Source organism: Microcebus murinus, chromosome 16 (assembly GCF_040939455.1).
Source record: "Microcebus murinus isolate Inina chromosome 16, M.murinus_Inina_mat1.0, whole genome shotgun sequence".
Taxonomy (NCBI): domain Eukaryota; kingdom Metazoa; phylum Chordata; class Mammalia; order Primates; family Cheirogaleidae; genus Microcebus; species Microcebus murinus.
This window is the reverse complement of record NC_134119.1, coordinates 65,053,827-65,074,184: the sequence shown is the minus strand read 5'-3', so window position 1 is coordinate 65,074,184 and position 20,358 is coordinate 65,053,827. Positions and strand designations below refer to the sequence as shown.

The following is a 20,358-nucleotide window of genomic DNA, read 5'->3' as shown; positions in this document are numbered from 1 at the left end:
TATTTATTTATTTATTTATTTTTTTTGAGGCAGAGTCTCGCTTTGTTGGCCAGGCTAGAGTGAATGCCGGGGCCTCAGCCTAGCTCACAGCAACCTCAAACTCCTGGGCTCAAGCAATCCTGCTGCCTCAGCCTCCTGAGCAGCTGGGACTACAGGCATGCGCCACCATGCCCGGCTAATTTTTTCTGTGTATATTAATTGGCCAATTAATTTCTTCCTCTTTATAGTAGAGACAGGGGTCTCGCTCTTGCTCAGGCTGGTTTCGAACTCCTGACCTGGAGCAATCCGCCGCCCCCCGCCTTGGTTTATTTAAAGATCATAACAACCTTGCAAAGTAGGCGATATTATGATCTCCACTTTGCCACTAAGAAAACAGGCTCAGAGAGGTGTAGCCACTAGGCTGGGATCACACAGCTATGAACGACCCCTTCTTTGAGCCAATGAGTCATCAACAGGGCGGATCCAGCTTAAGGAATTGAATGGGCGTGCCCTCTTTAAGAAAAGGAAAATCAAAATTACAAACAAAATTGGATATGAACATGAAACTTCAGTTAGACTGAAATAATAACAAATGACATATTTAAAAGAGCTGACATTTACCACAAACATTTCAAAATCCCAAAAGGTAACGTAATGTTTTTATTAATTTACTGGCTGACACACCTCTGTGATATGTCTCCTACTTTTTGGGCTGCATACACATTTCATAACTTCCTTATCTACAGAGAAAAGAGAAAAGTAAATTGTCTTTCCTCTAGCATGTTTGATGAAAATTTTTTTATTCATTGTAATTTAGAACAAGTTTTGGCTTCACAAGTCAGTATTGGTGATGTCATCTAGATCTTCTGGAAATTTGGGAAAACTTACATGAAGTTTCATTCATACGTTAACTATATGATTTGGAAAATGTTTCCATGGACTAACTTCTAACTCAGTCCTTTCAATACTTGATATCTGCATCACACAGATGCTTCTAGAGTGAGCCACTAAAGGACATTCATTCGGTGGTGAGGCATGGTTGCTCACACCTGTAATCCTAGCACTTTGGGAGGCCAAGACGGGAGCATCGCTTAAAGCCAGGAGTTCAAGACCAGCCTGGGCAACACAGCAAAACACTGTCTCTACAGAAAATGAAAAAATTAGCCAGGCATGGTGGCCTGCACCTGTAGTCCCAGCTACTCAGGAGGCTGAGGCAGGAGGATTGCTTGGGCCCAGGAGTTTGAGGTTGCAGTGAGCTATGATGACATCACTGCACTCTACACTGGGTGACAGAGTGAGACCCTGTCTCAAAAAAAAAAAAAGAGAAGAAGCATTTCAAAAAAATAAAAAAAAAAAAAAAGAGAAGACAGTGAGTACAAAGGCCCTGTGGTAGGCACATGCATGATGCACTTAATAAACAGCAAAAAAGTCAGGAGTGAGTGAGTGGGAGTGTATTAGAAGACAACATAGGGAAAGGGGCCAGAAACCAGGTAGTATGGGGTCTTATAGGCCATTGTGAGGTCTTTTGCTTTCACTCTGAGTGAGAGAGGGGGGCCATTGAAGGTGTTAGGTGCAGGTGACATAATTTTACTCATGTCTTAAATTATCATAATGGTGGCTGCTTTAAGAATAGCCTGTTAAAATAATTTTGGTATGAGAAACAGTTTGCTGGTTCCTCAAAAAGTTAAACATCATCCTACACCAATTCATCTGGGAAAAAAAAAAAAAAAGTTAAACATCGAATTACCACGTGACCCAGCAATTCCAGTTCCCAAGAGAATTGAGAACTGGTGTTCCAACAAATACTTGGATATGAATGTTCATAGCAGCTTTAGTCACAATAGCCAAAAGGTAGAAACTGCCCAAATGTCCATAAATCAATGAACAGTTAAATCAAATATGGCATATCTGTACAATGGAATAATATTCTGCCAGAAAAAGGAATGAAATAAATACTCATACATGTTATGACATAGATAAACCTTGAAAACATCATGCTACATGAAAGAAGCCAGACACAAAAGGTCACGCGTATGATTCCATTCATACGAGTACACAATAGGCAAGTCCCTAGAGAGAGAAAATGGTCTCATGGTGTCAGGGATTGGGGGGAGGAGGGAATGGGGAGTCACTGTTTCATGAGTGTGGGGTCTCCTTTGGGAGTGATGAAAGATGATAATTATACAACATTCTGAATGTGCTAAATGCCACTGAATTGTTCTACTTGAACATGGTTCATTTTATGTTCATGTGAATTTCACCTCAATCAGAAGAAATTTTAAGCAAAAGATTAAAAGAAATACTTCAAGTGCGAGGTGACGGTGGCTTTTCCGAGGGTGGTGGCGGTGGAGGTGGTGAGAGGTGGTTAGAATCTGCATATATTCTAAAGGTAGAGCTGACAGAATTTGCTGTCAGATTGAGTGTTGGGAGGGAGAAAAAGGAGTCAGAAATGATTCCAAGGTTTTTGATCTGAGAAAGATGCCAAGACGAAGTTTCCATTTACTGAGATTAGATGAATTGCAGGTATGGGGAGACAGGGGGCGAATGGGGATTAGGAGTTTGTTTTTGGACACATTGATGTACCTAATAGACTTCCAAGTGGAGATGTTTTAGAAGATAGGTGAATACATGAGTCTGAATGGGAGGGATGAGGTCCAACCTTGATTGATACACATATAGAGACAGGTAGACATTAATAGATAGATATTTAGGAGTCCATCACCAAAGGAGTGAGTAAAGAAAGAAAAGAGAAGAGGACCCAGGACCGAGCCCCAAGACCCTCCAATGTTTAAAGATCCCAGAAACGAGGAGAAATGAGTATAGACGCACCACTGAGCTAGGGGGGAATCACAAGAGAGGGCTGTCCTAGAAGCCAAGGGAGAAAATACACCTCGGAGGACCACTGCGGCCATCAGTGAGACGGGATTGCTCAAGAAATGTGAGGCCAAGTCACTGGATTATCCAACTGCATCCCATGGAGGCCACTAGTAACCTCACTAAGAGCTGATTTGGCCACGTGGCAGCCACAGCCTGATCGCAATGATTCTGGAAGGATTGGGAGGAGCAGAATCAGAGTCCTGAGTACAGATACCTTTCTTTGGGTTTTGTTGTAAAGGGCAACAGAACGTTAGAGCTGGAACGTTGGAAGGAGAAGGGCCGGAGGGGCATATTTGCATCGGAATGTGTTGTGTTGCCCATGGGAATGGTCCAGGAGAGAAGGGAGAGTGGATGGTGACGGAGAGAGAGGGGAGACTTGCTTGGCTGAAGTCCCTGTGTAGGCGAGAGAGGATGGGGTCTAGCACACACATGTAGAAGTTGGCCTCCTTGCCTGAGCGTGTTTTGTAGCTCACAGGAGGAAGCCAAGTAACGGATCGCATGTGTTGGGAACCCGGGAGAGATCTCTTCGGATGGCTTCGCTTCTCCCCAGGAACTAGGAGCAGGGTCAAAGGGGAGAGCGAGGTTGGAGAGGAGGCGGAAGAGATTGGAGGAGGGAGGCACAGGTGTGCAATGGACGTCCAGGAGCAGGGGGGGAGTGAATGGACAAAGGTTGCCTGGCAGCCCAGGCGAGACACCGTGAAATTGTGGCGAGCCCAGTCTCACTGTCTGGTGTGTTTTTCTCCAGCCACGTTCTGTGGGTGCAGGTGCAGAGCAGGCAAGAGTAGGGTGAGAACTGTGTACCCCACAGAAGAGCTGCTGTGTGGGATCCCCATAAAAACCTGGGAACAAGAATGGTACCCAGTGATTGCTGGAAAGAGGGTTGCTGTTGATGGTTATGAACACTTTGATCTGGGGAACAGAGGGGCTCCGGAAAAGAGAGAGCTCATGGGTCTTACCCAGCTCTCTCCCTTCCCAGATGGGGAGATGGCCCAGATAATGTCCCTTCTGGGTTTTATATACTCTAACATGATTTTATTTTTTCAAATCTAAGGTGCTGTTATTAATATGCACGTAAAATGTCCCAGTAGCTCAACCCATTATGCAATTTGCTGAGGCAATCAGGAAACATTCCCCAAACCCTTCTGGGCTGCCCTGTCAGATTATTGCAGCTGTGACAATACAAAATGTTCGTGAAGCCCTAGGTGCTCTTCATGCATCATGTCATTGAGAGACAGTGAGATGGTTAATGAGCCTCTCTGCCTGGGTTCGAATCCCAGCTCTGCTTCTTATAATCAACTTCTACCTGTGTCGGTTTTCTCATCGGTAACATAAGGGTGATGACGGCAGCAGGTGCCTGCTAGGATTTTTGTGAGGAATGAACGAGTAAACATGTCGAGTGCTTAGCACAGGGCCTGCCATGCATGTAGCAAACACATAATAACTGGTGGCTGTTAAGGTCTTGTTGAATCCTCATAACAGTCTGGGAGGATGGTACTGTTAGGAACCCTTTTCTACTGCGACTAGGATTAAAATATTAAAGTGTCAGGCCGGGCGCGGTGGCTCACGCCTGTAATCCTAGCACTCTGCGAGGCCGAGGTGGGCAGATTGCTCGAGGTCAGGAGTTCGAAACCAGCCTGAGCAAGAGCGAGACCCCGTCTCTACTATAAATAGAAAGAAATTAATTGGCCAACTAATATATATATATATATATATATATATATATATATATATATATATATATATATATAAAATTAGCCAGGTGTGGTGGTGCATGCCTGTAGTCCCAACTACTTGGGAGGCTGAGGCAGGAGGATTGCTTGAGCCCAGGAGTTTGAGGTTGCTGTGAGCTAGGCTGACGCCAAGGCACTCACTCTAGCCTGGGCAACAAAGTGAGACTCTGTCTCAAAAAAAAAAAAAAAATTAAAGTGTCAGCATCCAAAGCCTCACACACACACACACACACCTGTTAGTTTGTGGTAGCTCTGGGTGGACATGAAGACTAAAGAAGCCCAGAGAAGCTGCACTGACCTACACAAGAAAGAAAGTACATAAAGCAATATATTCATACACATCGATCAGATTGGCAAAAAATTAGACAGTCTAAGAACACCAAGTTCTGGAGGAGCATATAGAAGGATGGGTCATTCGGCGCTGCTGGCGGGATGGCAGCATGGCGGGAGGTACATCCTTTCTGGAGAACAATCTAGCAATACTTTAAGAAATTGGGCCGGGCACGGTGGCTCATGCCTATAATCCTAGCACTCTGGGAGGCCGAGGCAGGTGGATCTTTGAGCTCAAGAGTTCAAGACCAGCCTGAGCAAGAGTGAGACCCCATCTCTACTAAAAATAGAAAGAAATTACTTGGACAGCTAAAAATATGTAGAAAAAGTTAACCGGGCATGGTGGCACATACCTGTAGTCCCAGCTACTTGGGAGGCTGAGGCAGCAGGATTACTTGAGCCCAGGAGTTTGAGGTTGCTGTGAGCTCGGCTGACGCCACGGCACTCACTCTAGCCTGGGCAACAAAGCGAGACTCTGTCTCAAAAAAAAAAAAAAAAGAAAAGAAATTAAATATGAGGATGTCCGATGGCCCAATGACCCCACTCTCCGCCAGGCACATAAATGAGCTGTGTGTGAGAACACACATTGAAGTGTGGGTTTTAGGTAGCAAGGAGTTGGAAGAAACTGGATATCCATCATTAGAGCTGGAGAAGTAGAATAGGAACACCCAGTGGAATACTATACAGCAAGGTAAAAGAGGGAGCCGCTAACATCAGTCCAGTGCCCAGTAAATGTCCACTGCTGAATGCTTTAAGCTGCCAGTTTGCAGCAATCCTATGAGCCAAGTACCATTCCTTAACAACTCCTATTTTACACATGGAAAAACTGAAGCCCAGGGAGGTTAAGTAACTCGGCCGAGGTCATTCAGCTAGTGAGGAGTGAGGATGGCACTTGAACCCAGGCAGCCTCTTCAGGGTCTATAAAACGCACTCATCTTGAGCCAGAAATAAGCGTAGCCACCTAGAGAGCTCTCGAAGACAACAAAGAAAGAAAAGATAATGAGATTTGTCGCTCAAGAGCATTTTTATAAATTTAAAACATACATCCAGCAACACTGACTTTAAGGATACACATGGATCTTGATAAAAGAATAGAAAAAGAATTGGAAGGCCAAAAATTAAGCATATAAGAGTGGGTGCCTGTGGGGGGTGCAGATGAAGGGGTGGAATTACTAAAATTAAATTCAACCAAAGATGATTGCATAGAATCAGCACAAGGCTACGCACTCGTGGGTCTAAGCCGGGAAAACATCTAGCTCCCCAGGGAAGGAGGAGACCATGGGCTGGGGAGGTGCCAGGGCTGAGGGAAAAGAGTTCTTGAGAAAGGCAGGCGGCGTGGGGAAGCCCCCTGTAGCCAGGCTGCAAGGCCACCAGGGTTCAGAGCCCAGCTCTGTGACAGTCCCACTTGTTAACAAGTGCTTTAGCCTCGCTGAGCCTTGGGTTCCCATGCATGCTATATGTGAAGTCACACCCCGTGGAGAAAATGCACAGAAAGCTCCTTCTTCTTCCGCAACCCGAGGCAAGAAATACAGCAATATAGATTGCTCCTCAATGTTCCTACAGAAATCCCGTTTTTATTTCTTTTGGATACGACTCAGGGTACGATCTGACTCACCTTTGAAAAGGATGGCTCTGGCTGCTGGTGGGAGAGGCCGGGCAAGGGTGGAAGTGGGGGCCGAGGGAGGAGGCTCCTTGGAGAGTACAGGTGGGACTGGATGGGGGACCCCCGGTGGTGGCGATGCAGGTGGAGAGATGGGATCGGATTTGGAACCTAAAGTTACAGCAGAGAGGATTTGCCGATGGTGTGGATGCCGGTGTGAGGGAAAAAGAGGTGTCAAGGACAACGCCAAGGTTTTTGGCCTGAGCAACCAGAAAAGTTTGGAATTTATCCCAGCGGCAGCAGGGAGTCAGAGGAGGATGTTGAGGCAGGAGGATGGGAGGGGACTTGGTCAGATGCCCAAATCACCAAGGTGGCAGCCAGGACCAGGAACTCGGGCCTGAGATCAAGACACAGGGATGGATTCTAGCCCTGGCTCAGCCCCCAACTCATGATGGCCTCCCGGGCAAGCGAAAGCCCCTCGTGGACCTCAATGTTGCCATCTAGATAAACACACAATCAGCACGCAAAATTAAACCTCCTCTCCTCGTCCCCCTCCCCAAACCCTCCCTTGCACCCCTGGACAATACACACGAGTGCCCAGGTTGGAGAACCTGGAGGATAGTATCAGTGACAGTGGCAGGTAGTATTTGTAATGTCATTCTGGGCCAAGAGTTATCCACGCTCAATGACACTAAGACCACACAAGAGCCCCGAGAGGTGGATCCCTGGTGATCGTCCTCATTTGTAAATGGGGAGACAGTCTCTGGACTGTTGAGGGCTGCAGAGGAGAGGTGAAATGACTTCCTCAAAGTCACAAGGGGGGACTGGGACTCCAAGATGTCTCCCCAGGCGCATGGCTATCTGTCATCCTGGTCCAGCCACTACCACCTCTGACCTGGATGGTCCAAGTCACCTCCTCACTGGGCTCCTTACTTCTAGCTCTGCTTCGGACATCACGTTCTTCCCGTGCAGTCAGAAGGATCTGGTGATAAATGCTAAGTCAGCTCACCTTCTTCCTCTGCTCCGAACCCTCCCATGGCTCCCACTTTCGTCAGAGTCAAATTGGCATCTTTACAGTGGTCCTCGAAGCCCTGCACTATCTGCTCCTTGCCTAACACTATGGCCTCTTTGTGCCCACCCTCCCCTCCCCCACTGTCCTCCTCCGGCTTCCCTGGGCTCCTTCCTCTTCTTCCAATGAGACATCCCAACATGAGCTCATGAAGCCAGGATCTTGTGTCCGTTTTGTTCACTGCTATATCTCTCCCTAGTGCCTAGAACGGTGCCCAGCACATGCTGAGTGCTCAGTAAGTCCTTGCTGAGTAGATGAGTATCTGCCTTCCCTGTCTTTTTATGCAAAGCTTTTGTGCAAAGCTCTATGTGTTGGCGTTCGATCCCATCTCTCCATCTCCCCTGCCCCTGCCCAGGGGTCCGGGCAAGGAAGCCCTCCCCCCTGCCGCTCCCCCCAGTCTGTTCTGGCTCCATCCCAGGCCCCAGTCTGGCCAGCACCCTCTATCACCTCTTTGATGCCCATGTCACTTCCCTGCTTAAAATCCCACAGTGACTCAAGGACCCCAACATGTAACCTCCACACCATGGCTTTCCATACTGTTAGTCACAACTGGTTAGCGGGCTGTGACATCAACCAGCATGTTTGAATAGACTAGAATAGGCAGGGCGCGGTGGCTCACATCTATAATCCTAGTACTCTGGGAGGCCGAGGTGTGTGGATTGCTCGAGGTCAGGAGTTCGAAATCAGCCTGAGCAAGAGTGAGACCCCGTCTCTACTATAAATAGAAAGAGATTAATTGGCCAACTAATATATATAGAAAAAATTAGCCGGGCATGGTGGCACATGCCCGTAGTCCCAGCTACTCAGGAGGCTGAGGCAGGAGGATTGCTTGAGCCCAGGAGATTGAGGTTGCTGTGAGCTAGGCTGACGCCACGGCACTCACTCTAGCCTGGGCAACAAAGCGAGACTGTCTCAAAAAAAAAAAAAAATAGACTAGAATACACTGGATCAGACTTTGTGCACATAGCATAGACATAATGTAGACTAAGGTATAGGTGAAGTATGATTTCAGGAAACTTCTGTTTCAGTTTTATATGCCTCACATCATGACATAAGTGTATTTCTTACTATGAGTCAAAAAAGTTTGCATGGCCCGGCGTGGTGGCTCACACCTATAATCCTAGCACCCTGGGAGGCCGAGACGGGAGGATTGCTGGAGCTCAGGAGTTCGAGACCAGCCTGAGCAAGAGTGAGACCCTGTCTCTACTATAAATAGAAAAAGTTAGCCAGTCAACTAAAAATGAAACAAAAAATTAGCCGGGCGTGATGGCTCATACCTGTATGTAGTCCCAGCTACTCGGGAGGCTGAGGCAGGAGGATCGCTTGAGCCCAGGAGTTTGAGGTTGCTGTGAGCTAGGCTGTTGCCATGGCACTCACTCTAGCCCAGGCAAGAAAGAGAGACTCTGTCTCAAAAAAAAAAAAAAAAAAAAAAAAAAAAAAAAAGGCTGGGCGTGGTGGCTCACGCCTGTAATCCTAGCACTTTGGGAGGCCGAGGCGGGCGGATTGCTCAAGGTCAGGAGTTCGAAACCAGCCTGAGTGAGACCCCGTCTCTACCAAAAATAGAAAGAAATTAATTGACCAACTGAAAATATATATACAAAAAATTAGCCGGGCATGGTGGTGCATGCCTGTAGTCCCAGCTACTAGGGAGGCTGAGGCAGTAGGATCGCTGAGCCCCAGAGATTGAGGTTGCTGTGAGCCAGGCTGACGCCACGGCACTCACTCTAGCCTGGGCAACAAAGTGAGACTCTGTCTCAAAAAAAAAAAAAAAAAAAAAGTTTGCAAAATGTTGTACTGCACCATTCTGCCTCTCCCAGACCACATGTACTGAGTGGATGGATGATATTAATAGTAGCTCAGACTCATCTCTTTGCCAAGACCCAGGCCAAGGAGTTTTACCTGCTTTTGTTCATGGACTTCTCGCTACACCCTGAGTATGGTCCCGGTTGCCATTTGATATGCGGTGAGACTGAGACTTAGACTAGAGCAAGCTGGTGCCTGAGGTCACCAAGGCTGGGAAGGCTGAGGCTTGAGCCCCAGCCAGGCTCCCTCCTGCACATGGAAAACCTGCTCCCTTGCCCGCTTGCCCTGCCCTGCTTTGCACCTGCACAGAGCACGCATGTGCCAGCCCATCCTCAAAGCCCCACGGGTGCAAGCTGCCTTGCACTCAAGCTGCCATCGACTCTCCCAACAACCCTGCCAGCAGTAGCGTTTCAACTCAATTCTGCAGGCTGGAAATCTGAGGTCTTTCATCCAAGAAAACAAATGCTAGAAAGCATTCCCAAGAATCTACCACTCTATCTCCCTTCTCCAAATCCCCTCTTTGATAGGTAGGAGAGAGAAATGGCTAAGGACATGACTTTGACCGCCTGGGTTCAAATCCCATCCTTCAAAACTTTGTAGGTATGTGACCCCGCCCCCAGGCAAGCTCTCCGGGCCTCAGTTTTCTTTTTCTGCAAAATGGGGGTAATAATAGTAACCTACCCATAAGGTCATGCTTAAAACAAATAAGTTAGAATACATGCAAAGTTCTTTTTTTTTTTTTTTTTGAGACAGAGTCTCACTTTGTTGCCCAGGATAGAGTGAGTGCCGTGGCGTCAGCCTAGCTCACAGCAACCTCAATCTCCTGGGCTCAAGCAATCCTCCTGCCTCAGCCTCCCGAGTGGCTGGGACTACAGGCATGGGCCACCATGTCCAGCTAATTTTTTCTATATATATTAGTTGGCCAATTAATTTCTTTCTATTTATAGTAGAGACGGGGTCTCGCTCTTGCTCAGGCTGGTATCGAACTCCTGACCTTGAGCGATCCACCCGCCTTGGCCTCCCAGAGTGCTAGGATTACAGGTGTGAGCCACCTCGCCCGGCCTACATGCAAAGTTCTTAGAACAGTCGCCACACCTCTTGGTTAGGGAATCTTCCCAACAACCCTATGTAACTGGACTACTATTTGTCCCGCAGCTTTGTCACAGAGAGGGGAAGGCCCTCGCCTGAGTTCACACACCTGGGAAGTGGGAAAGTCAGAATTTGGATGCAAATCTGCCTGGATTTGTAACCACCAACTCACAACCGTCCTTTAAAGGGGTATGGTATGAAAAGCAAAAGCAGCAACATTTTCCAAATTAAAGAATGTGAGACTCAGAGAGGGTAAGGATACGCCCAAGTCACACAGCACGTAGATGGCAGAGCCAGAATTCAAACCCAGACTGTGTGTGTCCAGGTGTGGGTTGACCTTCACTCCAATGAGCCCTCCATTCAGCTCTGCCAGGGTGGCAGGAAAGTACAGGTTTGGGACTGCCCCAGGTTGGTCTGGGTCTCTAGTGTGCATGACTCTGGCCCCTACGCAGCCTAGAATAGCCACTCCCCTAAAAGTTCTGGGGTGGGGGCACAAGGGTGGCACGGATGATGGCAGAGGGTACAGCAGCCCCCTCCACCAGCCTCTGATTGGGGCCCTGCAATCCCCCAGGATTTGTTGCTTGGAAAGCTGACGTTGGGTTGCTATGGTGATGGGTTTGGGGCGGTTGCCATGGCAGCAGAACTAGCCTGAGTTTAAAAATATCTAGCTGGAGGTTTGTGTTTGTGTGTGAGTGTGAGTGCGTGACCGACCGTGCTGTTGTGTGTGTCCAAACGGGAGGGTTGTGGGGGGAGTGTGGAGTTAGGGCTGCAGGCATGACTCGGGGGTGGGCGCTGAGCAGCATACGCATTCCATGTGTGTTGTACGTGTGTCACTGTGCAGCCCGTGAGGTCCGGTCATTGTGTGTGTTAGACTATGCGGGCCGTGTATCTAAATGTGTGTGTTTACTCAATTTGTGAGCAAGGCATGCCTGAGTCTTCTTCCATCTATAGAGCATATGTCGCTGATAAGTATGGCTTATATAACATAAACCATGTATGTCCTGTGGCTTTCATCACATCTTTGTCATTTCTCAGAGTGTGTGGGTCCGAGTGTGGAGTTGTCGTGGCACCTGGGACACACTTGGCTATTAGATGTGATTACCTGGATATTAGACGTGTGTCTATTTGTGTGTGAGAGCTTGTGCTGTGGCTTTGAGTCCACATGACTGAGTGTGCATTGTGTGTGCGTATGTGTGTGTGTGTGTGTGGCCTGGCCCTTGTGAGTGTGCCTGTGTGACACTGTGTTCAGTCCGTGCACCTGTTTAGCTGCAGCAGGGCCTTTGTGGCTGTGGCTGTGTGTGAGAGAGAAATTTCACACCCAACTTCATGGGTGTTCGGATATATACCTGTGTGGTGTGAGTCTATGCGACTCAGAGGGTCTAAGAAGGTATGGGTCTCGTCCTGACCCCAGCTTCTCCCTGCATCCCTCTGCCTCTTCCTCATCTCCATGGCAACCAGCTCCTCAGCTCCCTCCAGGAAGATGGAGGGGGAGGATCCAGACTGCAGTGGACCACAACCCCCTCCAGTGCCCCTTGGCTCTGGGGACAATGGGGGGGGAGGGGACAGATGGGCAGCCACCCCATCCACCCCAGGCCATCTGCTACCCCCCATCCTGGGGACCTGAGAACGTGGCAAGGGAGGGGCAGGGAGCAGAGTGGAGCAGATCCCACAGCACCAGATATCCTCCAGCGACCACAACTACCCCCCTCCAGACCCCCTCGGACCTAATCTTGCCTCTGGCTGACCTAGGAAGGAAAGAATCCTTGGAGACTAGGAATCCAGAAAGAAGAAAATTCATGTATCGGAGAACAGAGTCTTGGGAATGATCCACTCTAAGAAAGGGCCCCCTACTTCCAGTGACTTCTGGCTCTGCAATTAGACTTGTCCTGTGTTCAAATTCCTGTTTCCCTCTCTCAAGCTGTGTGCCCTTGGACAAGCCACATTGCATTCCCGGGCCTTGCTTTGACATCTGAAAATCAGTTTTCTTAATGACATGAATAATAATACTCCACAAGGGCCGAGACTGTTTTGTCCCCTGGTGTATCCCAGCGTCTGGGCAGTGCCTGGCATTTAGTAGGTGGGCTCTGAGTCCTGCTGATTGAATGGAGAGCCAGTGTATACCAGGCTCAGTGCTACCTGCTTCAACTCAAGTGCTCATTGAAATCCCGAGCCTTTGCGGCAACCCTGTGTGATCCTTCAAAGGATAGATGAAAGATCTGAAGGGGGAACTTCCCAACTGTTAGGGCTGGAAGACACATAAAGTGAGATTTGTTATCTCGGCCAAGTGATGTCAGGTCCCTGAGGCCGTTTCCTCATCTGTAAAGTGAGGGTAATAAGAGAGTTGGTCACTTTGGGGCTTTAAGTGCGATAAGGTCTGTGAAGGGCTTGGTTGGAACAGGCCCTGGCACATAGTAGGTACTCAATAAACGTTTGTTAAAGGTGAGACGTGAGGGAGACCTGGAGGAGCCCAGGGTCCTCATTGTAGCCTGGGCGAGTGCGGTCCTTCTCGCTGTGGCTGGGAGGGGCGTGGCCAACCCGGAGGGACACGGTCCAGGCTTCAAGGGTGGACCAATGGGGGCGCCGAGGGGCGTGGTCCTGACCGGCATGGGCGTGACCTTGCGCGAGTGGGAGGGGCCAGGCCGCTGTGGGAGCCTCCGGGAAGAAGATGCTCGGGCCAGCAGCCACCAGCGCCAGCCCTGTCGCCGCGGCCGCCCGCGCCTGCCGCCCCCCTGGCCCCCACTAGCGGTCGCCTCCGCCTTCCACCTCCGGCCACGCTCCTCCGGCCCCCCGCCCCGAGCAGGGTCTGGGGGGCTCGGCCCTCTGCTCCGGGGAGCAAAGAAAGGGGGTCCCGTCCCCCCCAGTGGCGCGGCCAGTCCCCGGCCTCTGTGATCTTGAGAGAGACCCCACCCCTCAGTTCTCTCCGGGCCCTATCGGAGACCCCCTCTGCCCTCCTATCCTGCTCACATCCGCTCTCCAGGCTCTGTCAGCCCCCCGAGAACCGGCTCCCTCCCGCCTTCCCTCTCCGGGGGTTCCCCCTCCCCCATCCCTCCGCCGCCCCCTCCCCCTCCCACATCCCCTTCCCTCCCCCTCCCCCGCCCCCCGCCCCCCCCACCATGAGGATGATGGCCGCCGGCGCGGTGCACGGCCTCTTCACGGCCTCCGCGGCCCCGCAGCCGCCGCCGCCCCCGCCGCCGCCGCCGCCGCAACCCCAGCCTCCCCAGCAGCCGTCGCCGCCGCCACAGCAGCCGCCGCCGCCGCCGCCGCAGCCGCCGCAGCAGCAGCAGCCGCCGCCCCAGGCCCCCCCCATGGAGCCCGAGACCCCGGATTCCCGCAAGAGGCCCCTCGAAACGCCCCCCGAGGTGGTCTGCACCAAACGCAGCAACACGGGAGGTGAGAAAGGGCTGCGGCTCGGTGTGGGGGCACAGGCAGGGGGCCTCGCCTTTCTCCATCCTCCCCCCTCCCGTGGCAGGTGCAAGGGAGCTGGAGAGCGTAGGGGCACCCCTCCCCGAGGCGGGGGACAGAAGGGGAAGTTGGGGCGGGGGCCGGACCCCCTCCTCCTCTTGCCGAGGCCCGGGGCTGGGAGCTTTGTCTGAGAGGGTTGGGGGGAGGGGGTGATAAGTGTCCTTGCGGGGGGGCCGTAGCGGATGGGGGCGTGGGTCCCTCCGGGCGAGTGTCTGTGTGTCCTTGAGGGGTGTGTGATGTGACCCTTTCGGGACAGGGGTGTTCCCCCGGGCTTGCCTGTCCTGGCAGGGGGAGGGGAAGGAGTAGAGGCCTGTGGACCTGGAGCTTCCCAGCCTCCCTCCCTGGGGATGTCCTGAGCAAGGGTTGTCCCAGAGGGAGGCTTGTGCCGGCCATGGGCGGGATCGTGCGTGGGGACAGGCCGGGTGGGTGTGTTGGGTGACATGGAGGAAAGGGGGGGTGGGTGTGTAAAGCCAGATTGGAGACTGTGAGGCTGGGACAGGTGTGTGTGTGCCCTGTAAGGCCTGCATGTGTGACATTAGGGATCATGAATATGACAGCACAGAGGGGGTGTGTATGAGGGCGACAAGGTGAGAGGAGAGGGGCTGGGCCCCATGTTCGAGACCCTCAGGGGGGTATGTGTGACCAGGGAAGGTGTGTGTGCTTGTCACCCCAGAGGGGGCTGTGGCAGAGTGTGATACACAAGCAAGAGGGCGTGTGTGACATGCAAGGGGGTGTGTGGGGGACGCCGAATGGGCTGGCCCTGGGCGTGGGCCAGGAGAGGCCGTGGGGATTAGAGGAAGGGGCTTGGCGTGTGCGACACAGGCGTGGCTGGGGCAGGCTGGGCTCAGGAGAAGCTGCTGAGGGGCTGTGACAAGAAAAGGGTGTGGGTGTGACTCCAGAGAGGCTGTGGCTGGGTGTGACACATGGAGGTGTGCAACAGTGACATCAGAGGGGGTGTGTGCAACGGGGACGGTGGGTGTATGACGAGGGAGAGGCTGGGGCTTGCGGGTGACATGCACGAGGGTGTGTAATAAGGCAAAGGAAGGACGGGTCCCCGTGTGACAGGGAACGTGGCGTTTGACACCCAAGCGTGTGTATATGTGTAACACGGAAAGGTGTGTGTGTCAAATGGCCGAGTGTGTGGCACCAGAGAGGTGGGGATGATTCTGCATGTGTGTGACAAGGGAGGGCGTGTGCGTGTGTGCACGTGTGTGAGATTGCTGAACAGCATAGGAGGGGGGTGTGAGGCAGGGGGGGCCCTCTCTGTGTGACCCGAAGAGGTGCGTGTGCCAGCGAAGAAAAGCCAAGCTGGGGACTCTAGGTTTCTGCCCTGCGGTGGGGGGATCGGGGAAGAGGCAGGGCTTGTTGGAGTCCTCACAGTCCAGACCACTGGCTCCGTAGCAGGAGGAAGACCCCAGAGCAGACCTGCCCCTCCCCACAGTCACCTTGCCAAAACCTCCACTTCCTCTGGCCTTTTCCTCCGGATGGGAGAAGGATGGCCTGGGGTAGAGTGCGCTGTAGTGGAGGGGGTGGGGCCCTCCCCTTCCCCCCCAGATGAATAGAATCTGAGTTTCTTCCTCCCATCCCAGCACCCCCCATCCAGGTGGGTCAGGAATCAGGGACCCCCCCCATGCCTAGAGGGTGTCCAGCAGAAATTGGAGGAAAGGGAAGTTGGAGGAGGAGTGGGAGGGAGTTTCCTGTCCTTCTTCCTGCTCCCCCACCCCCAGCACACACATGAATATGTCCCTGACTTCCTTCCCTCCTTCCTGCCCCACTGCCATTCCCAGTTCTGGAGAAGGTCGGGGACCCAGGAGGTCCCTGAGCCCAGCCTGGCTGTCCAGCCCTCCACTCCCCCCACCCCGACAGGTGGTGTCCCCACCCTTCTCTTAAAGGGACTGAGATGCTCAAAATCTGATCACTCGGCTGCACAACATAATAGTCATGATGTCGCAGCCGCTAATAACAGTCACCTGCTTGGCACCTACTAAGAGCTTGGCTCTGAGATGTGAGTTAATTTCTCAATACAACCCTCGGGGGAGATGATTTGAGCTGCTTCTTACAGATGAGGAAAACTGAGGCTCAGCAAAATGAAACCACTCGCCCAAGGTCACTAGCTCCTAAGTGCTAGAGCTAGAATTTATCCAGTCCGGGCTGCCTTTTTCCAGAGCTCATGTGCTTGACCACTGTGCTATCCTGCCCCCCTCAGCCATGGGGAAACTAGGACGAGCCTTTAGGGACCATCTCCTCCAGACTTTTCCCCACCCCCACTCCTGTTTACCCCCGGGGAAACTGAGGCCGGAAATGCAAAGACCTCCATTGACAGAAACACTCAGGGGCGGGGCTGGTCAAGGGTCCAGGACTTTGATCTCAGAAGTGAGAGCTTCTTTCAATAATATGCCTCCATCGCTGTAGGACGCTGGGTCAACTCCTCCCCTTTTCTGAGCCTCAGTGTCCCCATCTGCCAAATAGTCACAGCCCAGCCTCCTCCTGCCTCCATAGAACATGCCAACTCTCCCGTCCCCAATAACATAACAATAACCACAACGATCATAGTAATAATATCTACCAATATTATTGTTTAATGCCTGACATGCAATTTCATATAACCTTTCCCAACACTCTATGATGTAATAATAATAATAATAATAATAATGAATTATAATAATGGCTAACATTTATGGCACTACAATATGTCAGGAAGTATTATGGAAAGTGCTTGACATCGATCAGTCCCTTAATCCTTACAGCAATTCTATTATGTCACCCATGTTACAAATGAAAAATTGAGGCACAGAGGGGTTGAGTCACTTGCCCAAGGTCAACCAGTTAATAAGAGGCAGAGCCATGATTTGACCACAGGAGCCTGGCCCCATTGTGTGCGTAGACACTGTAGTGAACCCCATTTTCAGGGGAGGAAACTGGGGCTCAGAAGGGTGAGGGGCTTTTTCCAGGGTGTCACAGCAAGTTGTGGCATACTGGACAGATCAGGCTCTTGCCCTCAGCGCCAGCCTGCCCCTCCTTGCTTGTTCCTGGGAGCAGATGGGAGCAATAGAAGAGACGGTGGCTGTTCACACTGGCTTCTGGGCACCGTGACTGGCTGGCAGATGCCACTGGGAGGGAGATGAGGCACTAAGGGCAGAGGCCTTGGGTGAAGAGATTGGGTGGAAATCCCCGTTAAAGACTCATTAGAGGAATAAATGACCCCAGTCTGGTGGGACAATGACAAAGAATGTCCTCCCTGAGTATAGATCGTAACTCTTAAGCTGCGACTATAATGGCCCCCATACTGTACAGAGGTGGGACTGTATTCCCACCTCTGCCATCCCCCAAAATATAGAGGAAGCAAAAAATATACTATATACAAACACACACACAAATCTCACACCCCAAATATAGCTTCCACTAGCCAGGTCTTGCTCCTAACAGCCCTTGATCAAAGACAATGTCACCAGGGTTAAGAGCTCTAGAATGAGATCTTTCAGGATTCCTATCTCGTCATTGTCGTGTGCTTGGCCTGGAATTTTCAGGCAAGTTATTTCACTGCTCTGAGCCTCAGTCTCCTCGTCTGGAAAATGGGCACAGTAAAATCTACGTCTCTGGGTGGGTGCATGCATTAGATGAGATTGCATATGTAAAGCACATAGCGTTAAGGCCTGGTAGATGGTAAGTGCTCAGTAAACAATAACTATGGTTGTTATCATTATCAATGCCACTGAGAATGTCATCTCCCTTTTCCGCCATCCAATGGTGATTCACCCCAAGAAAGTCATACCCCATCCGCCTTTCTCGCGCTCAGAGACAGTCACAACTCAAAGACAGCATCACACCTCTCAGCGTCTCAGCCCTACAGAAGCACGCTCCGGTTGTATTTCATTTCTCACCCAAACAGGCAACGCCATCATTCACAGAAAGACATCACACTTCCGATGTCCCAGCCCTCCTGGGTGGAACCGTTCCCACACCACACCCTCACCATCTTTCACCAGCAGTATCGCCACACGCTCCCAATGACAGTACCGTTGTCACAGCCCAGCCTCCTCCTGCCTCCGTAGAACATGCCAACTCTCCTGTCCCCAAACCCCAAACAAGAACAGGTGCCATGAGGACAGCACCGCAGCATTGGTTTTCTCCAGACACATTGTCACCCCAAAGAGCACCTCTGTAATGTACACTCCTTAGGCTTTGCTTTGTCATTAATGACGGCCACGAATCAAAGCCACCTTACAGGGCCAGCTCTCTTGACTTTAAAATGGGCCACTCTTACTGCAACACCCCAAATTGCTTGGGTAAGGTAAACCTTACTTAAGGAAGGGGAAAGGGAGTATTCGTTGATTCCTGGAAGCTTCCAGAAGCATCCCCGAAGGGAGTGAGTACAAAAAGAGGAGGGAACAGAGACTCAGTGACTAGAATAGGAAAGACAGTTCCTTCCCAAGATGGAAATGTTTGAAATTGTAGCAAAAGGCAGATGGGTTGATGAGGAGAGCTGAAAGTGTCACCTTCAGTTCTTCAGACTCTGTCATTGGGTAGAGGGCGCTGCCTGGACCCCCAAGGGAAGAGCTAAAAGGGGGTGGGAGTGGGTGGGTGCAGAGTTCTGGCATGCAGATTCTGCCTTGGTGGAGGGAAGAAGTTCCTCACTGGCAGAGCCTTGGTCGTTCGAGAAGGGTGGGAGACTGTGATTTCTGAGGGCTCCTGTTCAGCTGAGGGTGAGTGTCTGCCCCTGCTGCAAGGAAGGCTGGGAAATACAGGCCTGGCGTCTTTCTGGGGAGAGGTGGGACTCACATGGTGGGAAAGATTCTGAAAGGACCAGAGCAGACTGATGGCCAGGGTGGGGATCCTGGGACTTAGAGTTCTGAGCTTTCTACAGGCAGGAGGTCTCAGCCTGTCACTCCCCATAGGAGACTCACAGGAGGTGGGGACCCCAGGAGCCAGATAGCCACTAGTCTGATACCGGGACCACCAAGCCACCACCAGGTGGTCCAAGGACACACTTGTTTTCTTCTTTGACCATTATATGTTTATATTAATGTACTTTTGGGGAGAAAAAACATAACTATCCCTTCAAGCTCCGATTATCATAAAAGATTTTTTTTTTTTTTAAGAGACAGGGTCTCACTCTGCTGCCCAGGCTAGAGTGCAGTGGCACAATCATAGCTCACTGCAGCAGGTCCTCCTGCTTCAGCCCCCTGAGTAGCTGGGAGTACAGGTGCATGCCACCACACCCCGCTAACTTTTTTAGTTTTTTGTTTTGTTTTGTTTTTTTGAGACAGTCTCATTTTGTTGCCCCAGCTAGAGTGAGTCCTGTGGCGTCAGCCTAGCTCACAGCAACCTCAAACTCCTGGGCTTAAGCGGTCCTCCTGCCTCAGCCTCCTGAGTAGCTGGGACTACAGGTGTGAACCACCACACCTAGCTAATTTTTTGTTTCTATTTTTAGTTGACTGGCTAATCTTTTTTCTATTTTTAGTAGAGATGGGGTCTCAGTCTTTCTCAGGCTGGTCTCAAACTGTGTGAGCTCAAGCGATCCTCCCGCCTCGGCCTCCCAAAGTGCTGGGATTATAGATGTGAGCCACTTTGCCCAGCTCAGAAACAATTTGTAAATTTCCCTTTAAATAAATGCATTTAAATTTTTAAAGGAATTTAAAGGAGGTGGACCGCGTCTGTCAAGTCCCTTGCTATATCCTCAGCAGCTAAGACAAGGACCAGCACAGAGTGGTGCTCAGGAAGGATTGGCTGGAGGAAGGCAGGGAAGAGGGACCGAAGAAATAGCACCTGTATAGAGGGACATAAGAAGGCATGATTCTGGAAGGTGGCATGAGAAAGAGAAGAGTTAGAGGGATGCTGAGGTGACAGAATGGGGCCAGGGTCTCATTTATATCCGTGAGATGATATTCCTGCTCCAAGAATCAGGGGGAAAGCTTGGGGCAGCCCCTGGGTGGATGGATGAACACAGTGGGATCTAGCCTCCTGCTCCTTCCTCCCAGCCAGAATTGCAAACCCCATTCATAGAGTATTGCCCGTGTGCCAGACAGTGCAATGAGCACTTTGCTTATGTTCATGATGCAGGTAATACTAGCCGTGACAATGATATCTAACATTTCCCTAGTCCTCTATGAGCCCAGGACCATCCTAAGAACTTGACGTGTTGTCATTTATTTATTTATTTATTTTGAGACAGAGTCTCACTTTGTTGCCCAGGCTAGAGTGAGTGCCGTGGCGTCAGCCTAGCTCACAGCAACCTCAAACTCCTGGACTCAAGCGATCCTCCTGCCTCAGCCTCCCGAGTAGCTGGGACAACAGGCATGTCCCACCATGCCTGGCTAATTTATTTTTCTATATATATTAGTTGGCCAATTAATTTCTTTCTATTTATAGTAGAGACGGGGGTCTCGCTCTTGCTCAGGCTGGTTTCGAACTCCTGACCT

At 51.0% G+C, this 20,358-nt stretch overlaps 1 protein-coding gene across 1 annotated transcript in view; it reads left to right on the top strand.

Annotated features, from left to right (window-relative positions):
• Positions 1-13,754: 13,754 nt before the first annotated feature.
• The window catches only part of NOVA2 (NOVA alternative splicing regulator 2), a 29,617-nt gene continuing 23,013 nt past the window's right edge, over positions 13,755-20,358 (top strand). Inside the window, exon 1 of the mRNA XM_012761474.2 lies at positions 13,755-13,867. Within this exon, the coding sequence (XP_012616928.1) occupies positions 13,783-13,867 (85 nt within the window). The 5' untranslated portion in view covers positions 13,755-13,782. The remainder of the gene's footprint in view (positions 13,868-20,358) is intronic.